Raw genomic sequence first — 20,537 nt, 5'->3', positions numbered from 1 at the left:
GTTGTTCTGAACCACTAAGAGGCACTCAGTTAAGGGGCAGCTCCTGTTCTCAGCACTATACTTAAAACTCAAACAAAGATGAAAACAAGGACCCCAAGTATCCACGTTCTGAAAAAAGTTTACAGAAAATTGTAACCAAACTTTTCCTTCCAGGGCCTACTGGGAGGCCTCAGGACCCCTATCTGTTCCCAAACATCTAGCCCTCTACTTCCATAATCTATAACAGAGGTAGACCTAGGAAGACAGATGGCGAGAGAGCCACGAGGTCAGGGAGTGCAGGGTTTCTGTTTTGTTTTTGTCGTCGTCGTTATTTTTTAGAGACAGAGTCTCACCCTGCTTCCCAGGTTGCCGTGTAGTGGTGCTTTATATCTCACTGCATCCTCAAACCCCTGAGCTCATGCAATGCTCCCACCTCAGCCTCCTGCGTAGAGTAGCGAAGACTAGAGGCACATGCTACCGTGCCCAGCTATCTTTTTTTTGTTGTTTGTTTTTCTGGTAGAAAAGAAATCTTGCTATGTTGGCCAGGCTGGTCTTGAACTCCTGGCATCAAGCAATCTCCCCACCTTGGCCTCCCAAGGAGGGAGCTTGGATTACAGGCAGCAGCAGCCTGGCCAGGACAGTGCAGTTTTTGTGCTAAAAGCGAATATCAGAAGGAGAGGTAAGGGTATTTCCTCACCAATACTACTGCCTCCCTAAGTCAAGTAAGGGAGACTCCAAGAAAACCCCTCATAAAGTCTGGGAATTTCTACAAGGAGGAACTACTACCTCACCGCTGCTGGGGCATCTGTTTGGGCAGTTGGCTTGCTCTCTCCCCCTGGGTCCAGCTCATCACAGAAAATAGAAAAGCAGTGAAGTTTGGCAATAGAGTAGCCCATGGTAGTCTGGCCTTCTGTCTTTTAAGGTGGTAATGTTCTGTGATGCTGTTGTGAGGTAAGTGCATATTACAAGAATAGGCTGGGTTTGAGCCTTCTTGCAAGGACTCAAGAGGGATTTGTTAGGGTTCCAGGACCCCCATTCGGGACTGACTGCTGGTTGCAGGAGTGGAGGAACTGGAAGATGCCTGGCAGAGTTGAATCTCTGACTCAGAGAACTATGCAGTGTGGAGGCACAACGGGGCCCTCAAAGAACAGCCATGTACCCCTCAGGAGAGTCAGCATCGCACAGGTGGCTCAGTAATAGCCGGAGAGGCAGGACAACCAACCAAGAAAGAGCTCTGACCAGGGTACCAGATAAATCAGGACATTTAACTTCTCTCATCCCCCATCTTCCCTAAAGCAACAGGAATGAGGAAACATGAAGAGCCTGTGTCCCACCGTGAATACCAGTGTTGGAGTTAAAGGATGTGTAAGAGATGGACAATTCTATATCCTTCAAGCCATGAGTCAGGCCTTTATTGGAAAGAGAAGATCTTTAAGCTTACTATAAAATTTGAGTTTTAAACTGAACATAGCCTACTTTTAAATAATTTGCATTTCAGAAAATTTATGATAACTGATAGTGATATCATTCGGAAACAAAGAAAGGATATTTGATATAAGGTGGCCAAGGAGAGTGACAGAAAGAAGTAAAACCATTTCATGTTTAGATTCAAATACGTTGAAGCTCCTTAATAAAACCATTACATGATTAGGAAATTTGACTTCCAGAATTGTTTCTCAGTCTTTAATGTTTAAAATACTTTTGGAATTTCTAAATCAGCCAACCATAATCTGAATTTGTCATAAGAATCTACAGTAATTATAATTTTAGTCAGCAGACCATACTTCAAAAAACACTGACATAAAGAGACAGTGAATGTTAAATATTCTTAGTTGGAAGACATCTAAAAATGCTTAAACCACTATGGGTTTTGACACCATTATTTTAACATTTTGAGGAAAAAAAGCTAGGAATATATAATTAAGGAAGTACACATTTTTAAGTTTACCAAGAAAGGATGCCATGTTAGTTTCAGAGTAAGAGTGAAGTGTAGAACTTTAGAATTCCAGATCATCTGATAACTTCTGACCTAAAAATAGTTACTTAAAAATCAAGTGAGACATTTTATCAGTGTAGGAGCATTCTTTTTATAGGATTTTAATTTAAAAATTTTCCATGAAAACTAAGAAGTAGAATGCTTATGTAGATAGGAAGACAAGGAATAAATATTTCTCCAATTCCTTGTTCATTACCCTTTCAACAGGTAGCAGTAGTTGCCTAATATATAGTTTTGAATAAGTGAATATTAATAGTTTCACTATGAAAATTACTACCTTCCACTTAATACAAACTTCTGAATATTTTAAAAATAAATATGCACAAAGGAAATATATTTATTTCTTTCAGTTTTCCTGAGTACCCCTTACACACACACACACACACATACACACACACACAGAGACACACACACACAGAAATTTAAAAAATAATAATGTCCTTGAAGAAAACAAATTTACCTTTAAGACATAGCAACTAATACATGGAAAGCAAAATAGGAAACATCTCTAGGTCAAATCAAAGGACTTACTCTTTCTTTCTTGGAATGGATTCCTTCTTTAAGTGCTAGAAAGCCACACATAATATGTTTTAGATTAGAAGCAAGGCAGTGATGATACTGGTGGTGATGTGAGCGTGGTGGTAGTGATAAGTCTGGTGTTGGTGTGTTGGTAAACATAATATTCAATAGTAAATCATATCAAATGCACATCTTAAAGAGCATTACACGTTTAATGAAGCAGAAACATGGTCCATTCAAATTTCACCTGTGTAAAAATCTAAGTTGGCAAATAGAAGCGAAGAAGTCTTAGGTATGGAGACATGTTCTGAGCTGTTTCTGCCTTTTCAAATTCTACCTCTCACACTTCTGGGTCAGTGTCTCAGAAAGGATAAAGAATCTAGATCTAGACTTACATTGACTGGAATTTGAATCTAGTATCACTTGTTAGCTCCTTGATCCCTTGATCCCTGCAAGGAATCTAAATTCTCTAAGCCTGTTTCCTCTCTGTGAAATGAGACATTAACTCATTTATTATGATTAAATGGAACAGAGTTACTGTGAAGTTCGAACAAAAGAATGCATTTAAATTACTCAGTGCCTAACTTTTCAGTTTCTACTATTTATGACTACGATTACTACTACTACTACTACCACTACTATTACTACTACTACTACTACTACTATTGTTACTCTGTGCTAATGAACACTAATTCAAGAATCTCTCATGCTGTTTTTTTTTTTTTTTTTTTTTTTTTTACTATGACCCTTTCTTTTTGGTATCTCCTCTTTTCCTATCTTTTCCCATCTTCCCTTGAACCATCTAAACCATGTTTTCAAACTGAAGGCCTGGAAATTTCAATTTTGCTGTGTCAAATTTATATTTCACTGTCATGGCCTAAAAAGAGTTCATTTCTCTCCATAAAGAAATCATGTGTTCAGCATGAATAGGAGCACACACAGTAACTGAAATCTTCATTAATATTTCATTGTTTGAGATATTACTGTGTTAGTCTTTGTAATTCTGTGAAGGTGATGTTAAAATATTTTTTCCCACAGATAAATAGTAAAATGAGGGTCATATGTCACACTGCACTGACTATCTGAGTTCCTCAAAAGTTAAAATATCCATTTTAAATTAATAAATGGGTAGTCTGCAACTTGGGTTTGAAGGTCTGTGTGTGTCTGAAGCTAGTTTGCTAAGATTATTTGAGCACCATGCCAAGGGAGGAACTGGGGAAAGTAATAGGCGTATTTCTTATACTTGTGAGTATATTGTCTGGGGCTGCTTGAGGGGATGGGAAATTCAGCAGTGAGGCTGAAAATATGAAGCCATGTGATCTTAATGACTTTTGACAAAAGATGAAAAAATGGTCATAAGAGGAAGAATTAAATATATGTGCACACACATATATGTATATATACACACATATATGTATATATACACATGTGTGTATATGTGTATATATGTATGTGTCTATATGTACTTATATACACATAACTGATTATACATATATGTGTAAAAACCATAACTGGTTATACACATATGTGTGTGTGTATATATATATATATACACACACACACATACATACATACACATATATATCCATACATATAGTATTATTTGAGTCTACGAATATTTATCTAGATGAAAATGTGATCATCAACTTTTCATTCTACATCTTCAATTTGGTAGGCCTTGTTGAAATGTTCAGACTTGTTAATATCAACCTTTTAAAACATAAAAAATAAATTATGGAAATGAGAAACCAATCTTGTTTAAAAAACTGCTAAATAAAGTATGTGTTATAGGCAAGTTGTATAATCTGGATATTATGAGCAATTCTTATTTTATGCCTAGGAGTTTAATAGAAGCTATTTTTAACAGAGCTTAGACCTCCTCCTATGTTATATCTTTTCCTCAGTTCACCTTTCTCACCATGCTCAGTGTGCATAGATTTGCATACTGTTTAATTGTGGCATAATCCCGGGCATGCTCACAATGTCATATCACTTCAGCAGCCATTTTGTTTTCTCATAGGAACAAAGTATTTCCTGCTGTATTCATACAATAGCCTTCATTAAAGTTTCTTTCTTTTCTTTTTCTTTCTTTCTTTCTTTTCTTTCTCCTTTTTCTTTCTCTCTTTCTTTCTTTCCTTTTTTTTTTTTTTTTTTTTTTTGAGATGGAGTCTCGCTCTGTCATCTAGGCTGGAGTGCAGTGGCACAATCTCGGCTCACTGCAACCTCTGCCTTCCGAGTTCAAGCGATTCTCCTGTCTCAGCTTCCTGAGTAGCTGGGACTACATGTGCCCACCACTATGCCCATCTAATTTTTGTGTTTTAAGTAGAGATAGGGTTTCACTATGTTGGCCAGTCCAGTCTCGAACCCCTCGTGATCTGCCCACCTCGTTCTCCTAAAGTGCTGGGATTACAGGTGTGAGCCACCACACCCAGTCCAAAGTTCTACTTCTTTCATGAAAAGTGTTATTCATTTTATAATTGATTTTACTAAGCTAATTACATAAGTCTACATCTGGAAATTTTACACATATCCATACTCTTTTGCGCAAAGGGATAAGTTATAACAAAATTTGTGGGTTACAATCAGAGTTGGAATGAATTCTGAGGGAAAATTCAAACTGGGTTTCAGGAAGTCCTGAAAACTAGCATTCAAAAGTTTGCTTTTCCCTTATCTTACTACATATTATCTTCAGAAACAAATGACCTCCCTTTGAGATAAAACTCTTGCCATAATTTCGATGAATTCTCATAATGCACATTACACATATAACATACTTTAGTTTTCATGTAATTTTTAATACACTTATCATATTCTATTCATTGCATATTCCTAGTATAATATATTAAAAATCAAACCCTGAATAAGTTAAGAGCCTCAGAGTCATGGAGAACGTAAAAGTACCCAAGTCTCTGATCTTCTAGCCTCGAGCTCTTTCTAATCCATCATTCAGTGTTTCCAATGAAACTTTTTCTCCAGACACCCAAAAAGTATAGCTCTGTTATCAGGTCCATATCAATGCTTGATCAAACAACTGTTTTACTTTTTACTCTAGATTAAGTGGGTAATTTGACAGCCTGAGAAGGATATTGGTGTCTATCTGTCTGGAATTTACTCATCTGTTGAGAGTTCTAACAGAATTATCCATGATTAGTTTTCTCCATTAGTTAGAACTGTATCACGATGACAAGCATCATAAGTTTGGTGCCTGTAAAGCTTTTTGGCTTTCTTTCTTATATAATAAAGTTCATCCTGACAGCAAATATGTGCAAGAAGATCTCTTGAGGCTGTTTGATGGCAGAAAGGAAAGGTCTATAACCTTCAGATACAAGCAAGTCTGAAGTAAAAATAATTCTAAAAGCTTTGTTGGACGGTGAGTTCCAACTGATCGTTGACACCGTGGCAGAAGGATAGAAGAGCCATTATGAACTGCTTTCTAAAGATATAAAACACAATAGATTTAAATAGTCAACAATGTTGAACTTCAACAAGAAAGATACTGAAATAACAAACCTTATTCTGCCATTGTACTGAAACACAAGATAACTGGTTCTATGAGGCTGAATACAGTTCTTATTGCTGAAACATGGCAAGATATATAAAATAACAGAAATTCCCAAGCAAAACCGTATTTCTTAAGAAGAAAAAGAAATTGGTTTCAAAGGTTAGGCTTTAAAGTTAGAGAACTTTCCTACCTAGATAAACATGGACATTTATGATATAAATATATAAAAGAAATAAGTGAAAAGTGTTTTGCTAGTATAAACAAATGAGAGGTATAAAGTGATCATTTCTCATACATTAAGGTATTATGAAGGTGAGGAAGATCTTTTGAAAATGGAAGAAAAGTAAATTTAGTACAAATAAGTATTACTTTATACAACAAGTAACTCACAGAGGTGACATGGTTTGAAAATCTAAGTCAATTCAAGAAGACTTAAGAGAAAACCATAAACAGAGTTCCAATCTAGCATTGGGACAATTAACATGATGAGGGACACACTTATAAGCCACATCATTTCCGTAAGTCATTCAATCTTGATGTTATAAATCTAGAACCTTGCAAACAATGAACTATGAAATGTTCTGCTAAGGGACTCATGGCCACTTACTTTATCTGACAGCAGTACAGGGCAAGAGAATATAGAAGATTCAGTAATATAGTCATCAAATCAGACCATGCTTTTTTATATATATCACATTTTTGGTAAAAGATTAAAGTGTTCCTACTCTGATGTCTTTAGCTTGGTTCTCCCACTCAACACCATACCTCCCCCGAAAGGATCAATTTTCTCTGTTTTAATAATGGTAGCTTAGCAGACAGGATGATACGATTCGTGAGGACTTTAGATGTCATTCACTCTAAATCTTGCATTTTGTAGATGAAGACACTGAAAATCCTGAGAACTTGTGACCACCCATAATTTAATAGTCTCCTAATGGTAGAACCTGAGCATGGATTTAAGTGCAGTGCCTTTTGCAGAACAGCCCAACAACATAGCACACACTCCTTATAATCATGGATCTAGCAAGGCACTGAGAACTCAGTATCGGATATGAGGCATTCACAATTCACCAGACTTGGTGAACAATATAACGGTTTGACAGAGCTCTTTGATATATAAACATTTTTTCCTCATGCCCCATTATTTAAGCAAGATGATCATTTGCATGCCTGTTCCCCCCCCCCGCCAGGACATCTCTTTTCATCCTAAAATTCTCAGAAATATTAACTCCCTACAGTCAGGAAATCTTGAGAAAATGTTGCCTATAGCAGATATTTTTCTAAGCTGGAATTATAATACTCACAACTAAATCTATACCTCATATAATCATTTAGCTGTGGTTGGATGTAGTTTCTTCCAGCCAGCTTTCATGAAATATTCTGTTAGAATCTTGGTGTGTAGCAGGCAGCCAATGACTGTTTTCACTGGACAAGTAATTAGAACTTTGGACCTCCTATTTTTTAAATACTATTTACTATCTTATGACATTATGTCACAAATCTGTTTATTACCCATTTATTCCAGTAAAATTTAAGCTTCATTAGCAGAAGCGCTCTTTGTTGCTTTACTTCTGTCACTATCATCCTTCACTGCACATTCTGCCTGGAAAGTACTTGACACAGTTTCATCGATGGTATCAAGGAAAGATTAGGAATACTCTACATGCTTACATTTTATTGTATCTATAGTATTTTTTCCAAATGAAGTGTTCTGCATTTTATTTGGGACACTAGAATTTTTAGACATTCAATGTAAGTTATCCATAATGGAAAATGTAATGTCCTAAACTCTTCATAAGAATTGTTCCCAAGACATTTGCTAAGAAAACTCCTTTAAAAAATTCTTAATGGGATATTTTTAATTTAAATGAAACAGGAAGGGTTATTTTATCTTTAATACCAACTGCAATGTCATAATTATTTTATTCCAAAGGACATTCGGGACACATAGATTATGTGAGCCTTTTAAAGTTTTCTTCTTTTCTTTTTTTGAGACAGAGTCTCACTTTGTCACCCAGGTTGGAGTGCAGTGGTGCAATCTCGGTTCACTGCAACCTCTGCCTCTCAGGCTCAAGCTATTCTCCTGCTTCAGCAGCCAGGTAGCTGGGATTACAGGCTCTGGCCACCATGCCCAGCTAATTTTCATATTTTTAGCAGAGATGGGTACTACTCGAACTTCTGATCTCAAGCGATCTGCCCACTTTGGCCTCCCAAAGTGCTGGGATTACAGGCATAAGCCACTGTGTCCTGCCCGGCCTGACCCTTTATTCTAATTTAAACAAGATCACACTTTATGCACTTTAGATTAATGAGAAGCTACTCTATTTTAAAGTTCACCTGAGGATTTTCTTTAGTTATATATGTAAAACATCAAATCTTGTCCCTATTAACTTTTCTTATTGACAATACTTAAAGTATGGTTTTTACAATTTTTAAAACTGAAAAACATATGTATCTCAAATAGGCTGTCTTTTTTTTTTCTGCCTCAATGTCATTTTAGTCTCTTCAGCAGTGTTCAGAGTAACCCAAACTGAATTCTGAGATTTTGAATCATGAAATTTGTCACATATTTTCTAATAGACAAATGATGAAGTGAATATGATAGCAGAGAGGTTGAAAATGATGAGCTCAATTGAGAAAATGTGATTTCTCAGCAAACCATAGTAAAGAGAAAAGCATAATTAAAATGTACATTTTAACCATGACTATAATAACAAGAAGAAAGGAAAACAAGGTTTTCACTAGCTACATTTTTTTCTTTCTTTTTTTTTTTTTTTTTGATATGGAGTCTCACTCTGTCGCCCAGGCTGGAGAGCAGTGGCGCGATCTCGGCTCACTGCAAGTTCCGCCTCCCGGGTTCACGCCATTCTCCTGCCTCAGCCTCCGGAGTAGCAGGGACTACAGGCGCCCGCCACCAGGCCCGGCTAATTTCTTATTGTATTTTTAGCAGAGACGGAGTATCACTGTGTTAGCCAGGATGGCTACGATCTTCTGACCTAGTGATCCGCCCGCCTCGGCCTCCCAAAGTGCTGGGATTACAGGCCTGAGCCACCGTGCCCGGCCGGAAAACAAGATTTTCACTAGCTACTTTAAGGTGTTCTACTTTACAGTGGTTTGCTTCAGATCGAACACAACTTTCTATGACAAGAACAAAAAGAGAGTGGCCAATGTCCTGTTGTTTAATTTCCTATTATTTTAAATTAATATAGATTTCAAAGATAAATTGCAACGGATTTTTTAAAAAAGGTTTCAGTTACTTTATGTAGAGAATCACTAATTCTTCAGAGTCCTCTGTATGTACTTTTAGAAGACTTATCTATGAGGAATATTAGAATGATTATTTACATATAGTCAATGAGATATGTTGAGAAGTTTTAATAAACAAACTCATAGACAGTCATGGAATATGAAGTCATTAAAATCTGTAATTCGAAAACTTAAGGGTACAATTTCTTAAACTGCTTTTGTAAGCAGATCCACTGCAGCTTGTAAAATAGTTGTTTGGCTTTGGGGGTTAGGTTCTTGGAGCTACAATGGTCAGAACCTGTTCTAAACATTCCTAGTTTCCCAAACGTTAATGAATATTTTCTGAGCAACAAAATTCCATGGCAGCAACATGTTTTTATTATATTTTCTATAGTAACACATTTACCCAGGACCCATGGTAATATCATCCACTCGACGATGGTTGGTGGTGGACCTTGCCTGTTCAAGTCTGACCTGTCGATGTGCTGAGAGGCAAGCAGCAGCAGGAACAAAAAAGTCAAATAGGAGGCTGTGTGGCAGATAAACTTGATAAATGGCTTCCTGATGAACAGTCCGAGTGGGCTTTTGGGAGCTATCAGGTAGCACACAGAGAAGACAGGAAAAAGAAGTCCTATGATGAAACATGTCACCATCTTCACTGCCCAGTGTCTTCTCCTCCAGCCTGGAAACTCGTCATACCAGCGAGATGCCAGCAGCTGTTGACAATTGGGCTGGGCAACAAACTAAACAGAAGGGAAAGGAAAAGGAAAAATAAGTCACAGTTACATGGAGTGGCCTCAGTTCATCAATAAGAACACAACTGGGATATTTAAAGACAGAAATGCTGTTTCACATAATTTTACATTTAAACAATCAAAAGGCCTTAAGTCATTCTGTGAATAAAGCCAATGTATTGAATATTTATTCTACCCAAGGCACAGTATGACATGTTTAGTGAGGCACAACTGAAGTCAAAATACAATGGCTGCACTTGAGGAAGCAAAAATAGAACTGGGGAATAGGAATATGCAAAAGATACACTGATAAGTGAACAAAGCAGTTTACAAAGATACACACCTATATACACATATATAAGAATAAATGTGGCTCTTTTTTTGATATAGTTATTATTTCTTGGTTGCAACACTATACTTAATTTTTATTTTTATATTGTGTGTACTTTTAACAATTTTCTGTAATAGATATTTATTACTTTAATCATCAGGAAAAGCAAACAAACTTTTCTTTATGAGGTACAAGCTAAATATACTTTTAATTGGGTTGAGGCAATATGAAAAACAGATGAAAGAAGATAATATTCACCAGAATGTTAATCATCATAGCTTAATTCAGGATAAGCAATGCAAACACCTTCCTAAGTATACCTAATTACCTTATACAAAACATTTCACAGACATGACTCATTCTATCCTGCCAACATTTTAGAGATGTAGCATGGACACTACTTACTGTATGTTAAGGAGGTTACATATCTCTCAAATTATGAGATGTTTGAATATCTGGTCCAGGATTTTTTTTTCTCAATATTTCTTTTTTTCCTCAGTATTTCTCAGATTCTATTTCTGAAACTTTCTCATTGGGATTGTCAGTTAAGCAATATATGAATTAAGAGAAAATTGTATGTTTCAGATGGAACAGTCCAAGAATGCTTCCACCTGGACATACTTGTATAAGTAGAAAAAGAAGATGAAGGCAATCCACAGCAAGATACCATGGGAGAATGAGAGCATAAGCTGGCGAGAAAGTGTATAGTTGGATTAAGCGATGCCCTATGGACAGTTCTGATTGAAGGAGAGGTGTATGTTCCTTGTAAGAGACTTGGAAAAGTTCTGTTGGCATAATAAAACAGGCTTACTCTAAAAACAAACTTAGTGCTTGTTCCTTTTACAGGTCTCTCCACCCAACTCCACATTTCCCATCTTTCTTCTTTAGTTCTAAGCCATATGGCTGTCCTTTAGGCAAGACTTCTTCCTTTCTCTTTTCTGATGGTAAGCAAGCAAGCAGTCTCTGGATATGCAGAAAGGATGCTTTGTTTGGGGATGAAGAAAGAGATGAGGTGACATTCAAAGAGTAATCCAATAGTTGAGGTGTTCAACCATTTGGATTAGATGAATAACGGTTTTTCATGCAACTGTTTCTCTTCATCTTGTCTTGCATATCTACTTATCAATGTATATAGTGGGCAAATAAATATGCAAACAACTGAATTAGGTTTATAATAATGGATTCAGTAAATACAGATAAAACCAGATAAAGTAGGATAGTTTTAAGGCTGGGATAGGGAGGACTCTCCTCATTATCTTGTGTGGCACTTACTTACGGAAATTTCAAGCTCCATAAACAGTCAAGCTAAATTTTATTCCAGACAAAGCCAGGTATTTGAAAGTTAAAATAGAGTTTTTGCTTATATAACTGTAGAGTACTGACAAACAGTGGTTTAGATCGTTAACAAGCACTGTTCTCTTTAAGAGTTTTATTTTTTCCCCCACATCATCCTTTCCATCAGCATTTGATAAAGAAATCGTAGTCTACCATCTTCTTTCTTTTTTTTATTCCCCATGGAAAAAAATATTTTTAGTAGTATTAAACTTTAGGACAACTGAAATGTCTCGATAAAAGAGAGTTAAGAAAGCCTATGGGAAATGCAAGATATAACAAGAAGTTGCCATCATCTTATCAGTATTCACACATTGACAAAACACTCTAAGGGACTAAGTACTAAGTAACTCATTCCGTGCATGCAGAAAGAGTAAAAGAAAGGTGTGTACTTTGTTCACTACAGTCTAAGTGAGGTCTTGGATTCAAACTCTGCCCTTTCTGGTCAAAATCTCACTACAGCATGGGGCACCTGAGGACCATCAAACAGAGAACTTTCTTAGGATAATTTAAGATTTGTTTGAATTAATATTTCTGCTGTGAATACACACATATATACCCCGTAAAATTACCTAAAAGAGGCAGAGTTTAATCCTCGTAGAACACCTGCCATTGCAAAGTGCTAGGATAGCCATGATTTTGTATTTATGTTTCATTCTTAAAAGTGCTTTTTCTTTCTTTAGTTATTGAAAGTATATACAGTGCTTAGTAAATGAACAGTATACATAATTTTACATTAAACACAGACACAGGGAGGTTGTTGCAGAAGTAAAAAATATGGAGAGGAATAAGAAGAGCAGGAGTGAGTGTACATAATACACAAGGTTCCCCAAATGTGGATGTTATTTGGCTATGTATTTGATCTAATCATAGGGTTGAAATAAACCAAAAAGTATTCTGAGAATCACTGTAAATCCACATATTCTCGTGGTAATTTCACGTCACCTTTCAACCAAACATGTTCTTTACTTGTCTATACCAGCATTCTCTAAATTGTATCCCAGTAATTAATAGATTTTCCATGCAAAAATGGGTTTGGTGGTTAAATGAGTTATCAAATTAAGGATTGAAATAATTAAAATTTTATATTACAGGATTTTTCAGTCTTCAATTGCTAACATAGATTAAATCACTTCAGTTATCTCTTGCCCCTCTTTCCCTCCCTCCCTCCCTGTCTTCCTTCTTCCCTTCTTTCATTCCTTCCTTCCTCGCACCCTCCCTTCCTTCCTCTCCCTGTGTCTTTTTCTCTGTGTCTGCCTCCCTCTCTGCTTACCTGGATTACTTGGAGTAATGCTTAGCTTTACTTCAACTCCCTCTGAAGGACACCCTCAGAGAGGGGCCACCTGATTCTTTCACAGTGGCCACCAGTCCATTCCAGCAATGCCCTCTCCAGGTGGCCCATCACATTGCCTGCAGTGTGCTGGGAGCCTACAGCCCCCACCTCCTACGCCATCTTTCTACTGCACCATGAGTCATAAGAAGAACTACCATCTTCCGCACCATTCCAGGATTGGGAGAAGCGAGGTTTGTTTTTAGACACAATTCATTACAGCCCTTCTTTCTCTAGAGTTGTTGGCCAATTCCAGCACAACTCCTGCCATCCCATTAAAATTCATATTAAAACACTAAAACTTTCAAATTCACATTTGTGCTATGCACTTATAAAGTACGCTGTGAAAACAATTTTAAAGACTTCCCATCTCTTTCAATAACCTTTAAAAAGTTTGAAAAGTCTGATCTCATAATTATTTATAGAATCAATGAGTCATGGGATTCCAAATATTGAAGACACTGTGAAAACCATCAAATCTAATCTCATTTTTACAAATAGAATAAGAGAGATCCAGTATCAATGATTTAAAATTAACTACTAGAAATATGGAAGCTCCAAACCATAACAGCAACAAAGGAGAACAAAAAGGAGGATAAATCTGGAAAGTATGTAAAAGCAAAACAAAAGCAAATAAACAAGAAACTTCACTACATTGTATTAGTCAGTTTTCATACCGCTGATAAAGACATACCTGAAACAGGGCAATTTACAGAAGAGGTTTAATGGATGCACAGTCCCATGTGGCTGGGGAGGCCTCACAATCATGGTGGTAGGTAAGAGGCGTGTCTCACATGATGGCAGACAAAAGAAGAGAGCTTGTGCAGGGAAACTCCCCTTTCTAAAACCATCAGATCTCATGAGACTTATTCACTATCATGAGAACAGCATGGGAAACACCTGACCCCATGATTCGATTATCTCCCACTGGGTCCCTCCCACAACATGTGGGAATTATGGGAGCTACAATTCAAGATGAGATTTGGGTGGGGACACAGCCAAACCATATCAAATATCTAGAAAAGTGAACTAAAATATTGTGTATGGACAAAGTAAGCAGAAAATAATTTAAAATATATAAAACAAATAAATAATGAAAGTAACTATGGATCAGATTGACTTACTATTTGTTCTTTCTTCATCTTTTCAGTTTTTCAATGTATTTTTCTAGTTTAAAAAGTTGTACACAAAGTTCAGACTGTAGTCATTCTCTATAGGAGGAAAATCCAAATTCTGGGAACAACCATCCTGGTTACTTTATCTATCTTGACTGCATCAGAGAGTCACAAGGAAGTCTCAACTGACTGCCGGGTGATTATAAAGAGAGTTGAAACTTTGGATTAGCTGTATCATAGTGATTTACATAAGGGCAATCTGATTCCTTTGCTCTAAAAGGACCACAAATTCATATACACACCAGTGTGCTCTGGGTATTACTGTATATTCTTTAGCAATTCAAAAATAATCTGCATGGGGGAGGAGTTATTTCCTCTGCCAGAATGCTTTTCAAAAACTCATTTTATAATGCTGATAGCAGGGTCTAAGGATTATTTACAGGCAGAAGACCTTCAGGGAATTAATTTTTTCCATAGCTGAAAAATATATATTTTTAATCTTTTACTTCATCCCCTACATCCCTCATGGCCTCCAATGACTTTTAAATGTCTCTGTCTCTCCCTGCTTCCTGGTGATACCTCTGGTCATGTTCTTCATTAAACAATTCTTCTGGTCCCTCTGAGCATAGTCATACCACATGATTAATTGGACCAACCTGTTTCATTAATCAAAACAATATTTTCCTCTGCCTTTGCAGGACAGGTGAAACACTAGTAAAGCCAATAGCATTCAGCATCATATGTGAGTCAGAGAGTGGCTAGATAAGTGAGGGGAGCGCCATGATATGTTAAGAACCACATAAATCTGTATTCTGGGAACTCAAAATACATTGGGACTAATTATGTAACTGGATAACTTCATACAGAGCATTATATAACTTGTTTAAAAAGAGGTATAGGGTATATAAGAGTATGTCTGACATGAAATAAACTGAAAATTTAAGAAAGGAGGTGGAATTGGTTAGTTAAGCCTGAAATAACAGATAGATTTCGACAGTGACAGCTTCGTAAGTGAATGTGTTTTATGTTAGATTAAAAGAATTTCATGTTAAAAACATGGGGATAGAGATAAGTATACTCAGATGAGAAATATCTTGTGCTAGAAGGTTGTAACCAATTGTAGATATACTAGAGATGAAATGTAAAGGCAAACTGTGACAATATTTTGGGATATGGATGAAAATGTTTGTTGAGGACATGCTTGAGTCTAAATTGTTGCAACTCAATTTGTGGGCTGAGGCCAGTAAGATTGAAATCAACAGGAAGGCTGTTAGAGATGGAGAATATCAGGTCCCACTTCAAATCTGCTGAATACAAATCTGCATAGCATGATTCCTATGAATGTTAAAACTTGATAAACACTGATTTAAAGGATTTGATGTCTAATGAAATTACCTATAGCTCCATTGTATCTGATAAATATTCAAAGAGTAGTTTCAATTCAGTGTAAATATATATTCTAATGTCTACAAAGTAAGCAGTATACAGCTGACCCCGAAACCCTGGGAATGTCTGTTGTGTACATGTGTATGTGTGTGAGCGTGCACGAGTTCTTGAGTGATAGGGACGAGCCATACAGTGGTGCTTCTCAAAATTGAGCAAGCAGCAGGATCACCTGGAGGCTGATAAAACACATGAGCCCCACCCCAGTGTCTGATTGATTCAGTAGGTACAAGGTGAGGCCCTAAACTCTGCATTTTGCCCAGTTCTCAAGGTGCCTCCAAGGACTTTTTTTTTTTTTGAGACGGAGTCTCCCTTTGTCGCCCAGGCTGGAGTGCAGCGGCGCAATCTGCGTTCACTTCGAGCTCCGCCTCCCGGGCTCAGGTCATTCTCCTGCCTCAGCCTCTGGAGGTTGCTGGGACTAAAGGCGCCGGCCGCGATGCCCGGCTAATTTTTTGTATTTTTAGTAGAGACGAGGTTTCACTGTGTGAGCCAGGATGGTCTTGATCTCCTGACCTCGTGATCCGCCTGCCTCGGCCTCCCAAAGTGCTGGGAGGACTAACTTTTAATAACCACTGCCTTACAGAAAGACCTTTGAATAATGTGGGATAGTCTTCTAGTTTTTCTAATGTTTACTATTTTCCTGGTTTTTGCTTTCCTCATTTAAAGTCAACCTTCTTATTAAGGTTAGCAACAAGCAAATTTAGCTCTGCAAAGATGCCTTTAAAGGGAATTGCATAGGAGTCACACATCAAGCAGATATTCTATGGTGTAGTTTAGTATAATATCTAATTACAGGAATAAACACAAAAATATCAACAATAATCCCCACCAAATCACTGAACTCTTGTGCAAGTGGAAGAGCCGAACACAGTGTAATCGCAAGCAAAGGATGATAGCTGACTAATTCACCATTAAACATGGATACCAATAAGGGACTTAAACCAGTGTTAGACAGACTGGGCTTCAGTGGGCATGAGAAACATGAGTAGGCAATAAAGATCCTGGATAAAAAAGGAAGAAAATACCTACACCTAGTTTCTCACAGATATTTACCCTATGCACCACCATATGCCTTCATCATGACTCCAAAGTGATATGGCAAATCTACTGTACTTTGTATAATGTATTTGGATATTGTAGGGATTAAGAGCACATAAGCCTTAGAAAAATCCCATTGGAATTTGAACCTTGGATTGCTGCTTCTTGATTGTATGAGTATTAATAAATTATTAAATTATTATTGTGTCTTTTCCCCAACTTGTAAAATGGGGATAGTAGAAACACTTATCTCACAGGGTTATTGAAAAATTAAATGAATTAATATATGAAAAGTATGAGTTCCTAGGTCATAGTATATGTTCAATAAATACTATCACCATTATTGTATATAAACACATGTTTACACACATAAGGATATATGTATATACACATATGTCCATATACATATACAATAACTTATAGACATATATACCCAAGTGTATAATGTGTGTTCACTTTCAGTGTAATAATAATTAAAAGATTTATTCAAGGAAATTACATTCACAAGATAATAATAACTGAAGCGTAAGGGAACATCAATAAGATAACTAGTTGCCCAATTAAGTTTTTTCAGCCTTGTTAAAAGGCAAAAAATCAATAAAGCTTTAATCAAATCTGAGATACATTGGCTAAAATGCTTGAGAATAATGAAGAAGACTAATTGATAAACCACAGATTCTATTCTCTGCAGACTCTCTTGGCCAACAAGTGCCCTGGCTCTATCAAGTTCAAAAATTTCCTATCCAGTCATAAAATCACCTAAGCATTTTCTTAAATATACGTGTTAAATTCAGATTTGCAGATCAGGATTCAAGGAAGAGCTAAATGCATATTACAGGGGCACCACATTTGATGTCACATAACCAGAAGGGAAGACGATAACTAAATTTCATATGATGATAGTGTTGGTGAGGCAGAAGCTGATTCAACTTCTGAAACCATTCCTGAGTCTACATTCAAAATTGGTTTGGCAATTGATCTGAGACAATGAGTGAGCAGTAATGGAAAGTTGAAAATGAGAAAGGTAAAGGAAATAAAGCATATGTGTGTGGGTGATAAACCCAACATTGAACTTAGCAAACAAAACAGCAAGCAAACAAAACCCAATTTAGGTGGTAGGAAGGTCGAGTCAATAAATAATGTTTGTTCTTTGAAAATTATAAAGGGTAACAGTTGGTACAAAGTCTACCTCTATTCACCAATACCTTTCTCAGAGCACATATACATTATTCCAAACTATTATGGAAAATAGATGAAAAAAATGCTAGTTATTTCTAGGTAGTTACCTAGATGCTTTCTTAAAACTTGAATAGAGGTGTGGAGGCAGAAAATTGTACTGTATTGAAGAAACGACCATTTGACTTTTGAATCATGTAGGTAATAGATGAACATGGTGGATGGAAAGCAGTGAGGAAGTCTCAGATCCTGGCCTTACATGAATGGGCTGGTTCTCCAGTCTCTAATGAGCCACTGACATTTTCCACATAGTGGAGTGGCATGTTCAGAACTTGTGTTTCACTTTTAATCAAAGTCTCCCGGAGAGACTCTTACTGAAGAATGAACACTGAAGAATGCCAGAGATTTAGGTCCCAAAACTGAAGGAACTGTGCCTTTTCACTTTGGACATCTTCTTGGATCTCTTTGATCTGAGCCTCCTGACCTTTACTGACTAGGGGAGGAGGAAAAGTTAACAGTCCTCATGTCTTCAAGCTTCAATGCTAGCATTCTTTCTGTCCTGAAATAAAGATTGTATTTCTTGCCCTACTATCTTCCAGTAGGGCAAGAATTCAGAAAGGAAAAAAGAGACGGAATGGGAATGAATACTAGTTGTTCTTATGAAATAAAATGATATAAACATTTTGCTTTTCCCTTCTCTATTCCTTTTAACACAATATCAAGACCTATTGTTTTAGAGAAAATTAAATTGTTCAAGACCTTATAAAATAGGAAACTCATTTCATACCTTCTTTCCAGCATCAAAAGTTGATATCACAGAATGGAATTTTTCTCTACCCATCTAATTTATACATATAAATAATATATGTGAAGGGTTATATTTGTTTCCAATGTGTTAGGTCCTGTAAGCAGAATTTTAAAACTGTAGCCTTAGGGTCAAGAATAAATTCACTTCCTTTTATGCTCTCCAATCTCTTTTCTGTCTCCCTGACAAAAGCTCTGCAGACTATCTTGGCTGACAAATTTTCTGGGCTTAAAAAAGATCATAATAATACTCAGTTTTTAAATGATCTGTTAGTTGAGGTTGGAATTAAATTAGTCTATAATATACAGAGAAAAAGTTATGTATTTTGGAAACAGCAGAGTCCACACAGTCACCCACCTCTCAGGTTGTGCTATCTGCTGCAACTTGTATGGCAACAGAAGGGGCAACTGCACAGAAACGACACATGAAAGAGCCCCAAAAAAGAGAAAAACGGCCAAAAAGAGTTACACTTCCCTATAATTCTGTCAGTCTTTGATATCATTTTCACAAAGCAGACAGGAATACGGAGTAAAGTATTTGTCAAATGGAAATTATCCTTTGGCATCATTTTATTTTTTATTCTTTATTGGCTCATCTAATTGTCACTGATTCCTGCTGATCAAACATGTGGGCTGTTCCTCCCTGGCTGCACCATCTCTCCAGCTCCTCTGCCATCTCTCTCTAGGTGTTTTATTTTTTACAAGGGTTATTGAATAATGAGCTTCTCTCTCTCATTCTGTTTTTAAACAGCCTAAGTTATGTTCCTAAAAATGAGGCATGTATCATTTCCTCTCCCTCATCATTGTCATTTCCAGCATTTCCACTTGCCACACGTGCAAGCGTTGCTTGTTCCCATCCTGGTCTCTGTGGCCTTCATGCTAGTTTCCTGAGAAAATGCACATCCCAATAAGTAAGGACAAATCATGAGGCAGGGTGAAGGATGACTTGAAAATAAGGAACAAACTACTGTACATGAGCATATTAGTCACTGAAAACTTAGACCTATAACCATCGATAGTTCAAAGGAACTCAACCTGCAACCCAAAGAATCTGCATATGAATAAGGACTTCACTGATTATTTTCTGACCAAAGGTACTGCTATTATTGTGGATATTGAAATGTTTTATATATAAACTGTATCTCCGTATGCTATAGAGATTTTATTAAAATTTATTTGCTCGTTGTGTTAGTTCCTAAGAGCTGCCGTAACAAAGTACCATAAATTAGGTGGCTTACAACGACATGATATTTTTTTTCTCACAGTTCTGAAAATGTGAATTCTAAAACCAGAGTGTTGGCAGTGCCATGCTTTCTCTGAGACTCTGGGTAGAATCTTTCCTGGACTTTAGCAACCTTCTGGTAAGTGACTGTGAATTCAAGGCATTCCTTGACTGGATGGCTATGTCATTCCAATCTCTGCCTCTGCCATCACATGGCATTCTCCCTGTATGCCTCATTTCACATCATCTTCTCTCTTTTTATAAGATAACCAGTTATATTGGAGTAAGAGTCTGTCCCACTCCAGAATGACCTCATCTTCAGTAATTTCTTGTGCAATGATCTATTTCCAAATAAAGTCACGTTCTGAGACAGGCCCTTGGGGTTTAGACATTAGCATATCTTTTTGCCAGATGCAATTTAAACCATAATGTCGACAGTTACTCATTTTCTAGTAGTTGTCTAGTATATAGTTTTTGACTCTATAGTTTACATTAAAATTGATATTTCAAATGCTTCAAATACATTTCAAGATCATAAATAATTTTAAAACCTAGATAACATTGTTTATAACACTGTTTTATTAAATGATTGTTAGCCCAATTAACATTCTGGAAAAATTGAAGAAATATCACAGTGGTGAACTGTGGCCTTAGATCCCTGTCTTCCAAACTATTCAGTTTTCCTCTGTCTCTTATACCATATTTTTAAATTTTTCTTATTTTGTCACAAGGATTGATAATAAATAGCAATAAATAAAAGAAACAAGGAA

The 20,537-nt window shown here is 36.7% G+C and overlaps 1 protein-coding gene across 7 annotated transcripts in view; it reads right to left on the bottom strand.

Moving 5' to 3' along the window:
• The window catches only part of TRPC4 (transient receptor potential cation channel subfamily C member 4), a 195,695-nt gene that overhangs the window by 50,111 nt on the left and 125,047 nt on the right, over positions 1-20,537 (bottom strand). For 5 of the 7 annotated variants that reach the window (XM_023208688.1, XM_023208687.2, XM_023208690.2 and 2 more), the window contains one exon: positions 9,649-9,985. The exons of 1 other annotated variant lie outside the window; for it this stretch is intronic. In XM_023208688.1, coding sequence (XP_023064456.1) covers positions 9,649-9,985 — 337 coding nt within the window. The remainder of the gene's footprint in view (positions 1-9,648; positions 9,986-20,537) is intronic. One more of the 7 variants, XM_031934951.1, reaches the window with a different exon arrangement.

Source organism: Piliocolobus tephrosceles, chromosome X (assembly GCF_002776525.5).
Source record: "Piliocolobus tephrosceles isolate RC106 chromosome X, ASM277652v3, whole genome shotgun sequence".
Classification (NCBI taxonomy): domain Eukaryota; kingdom Metazoa; phylum Chordata; class Mammalia; order Primates; family Cercopithecidae; genus Piliocolobus; species Piliocolobus tephrosceles.
Note: the sequence above shows the minus strand (reverse complement) of the source record. Positions and strands in the feature narration are given on the sequence as shown.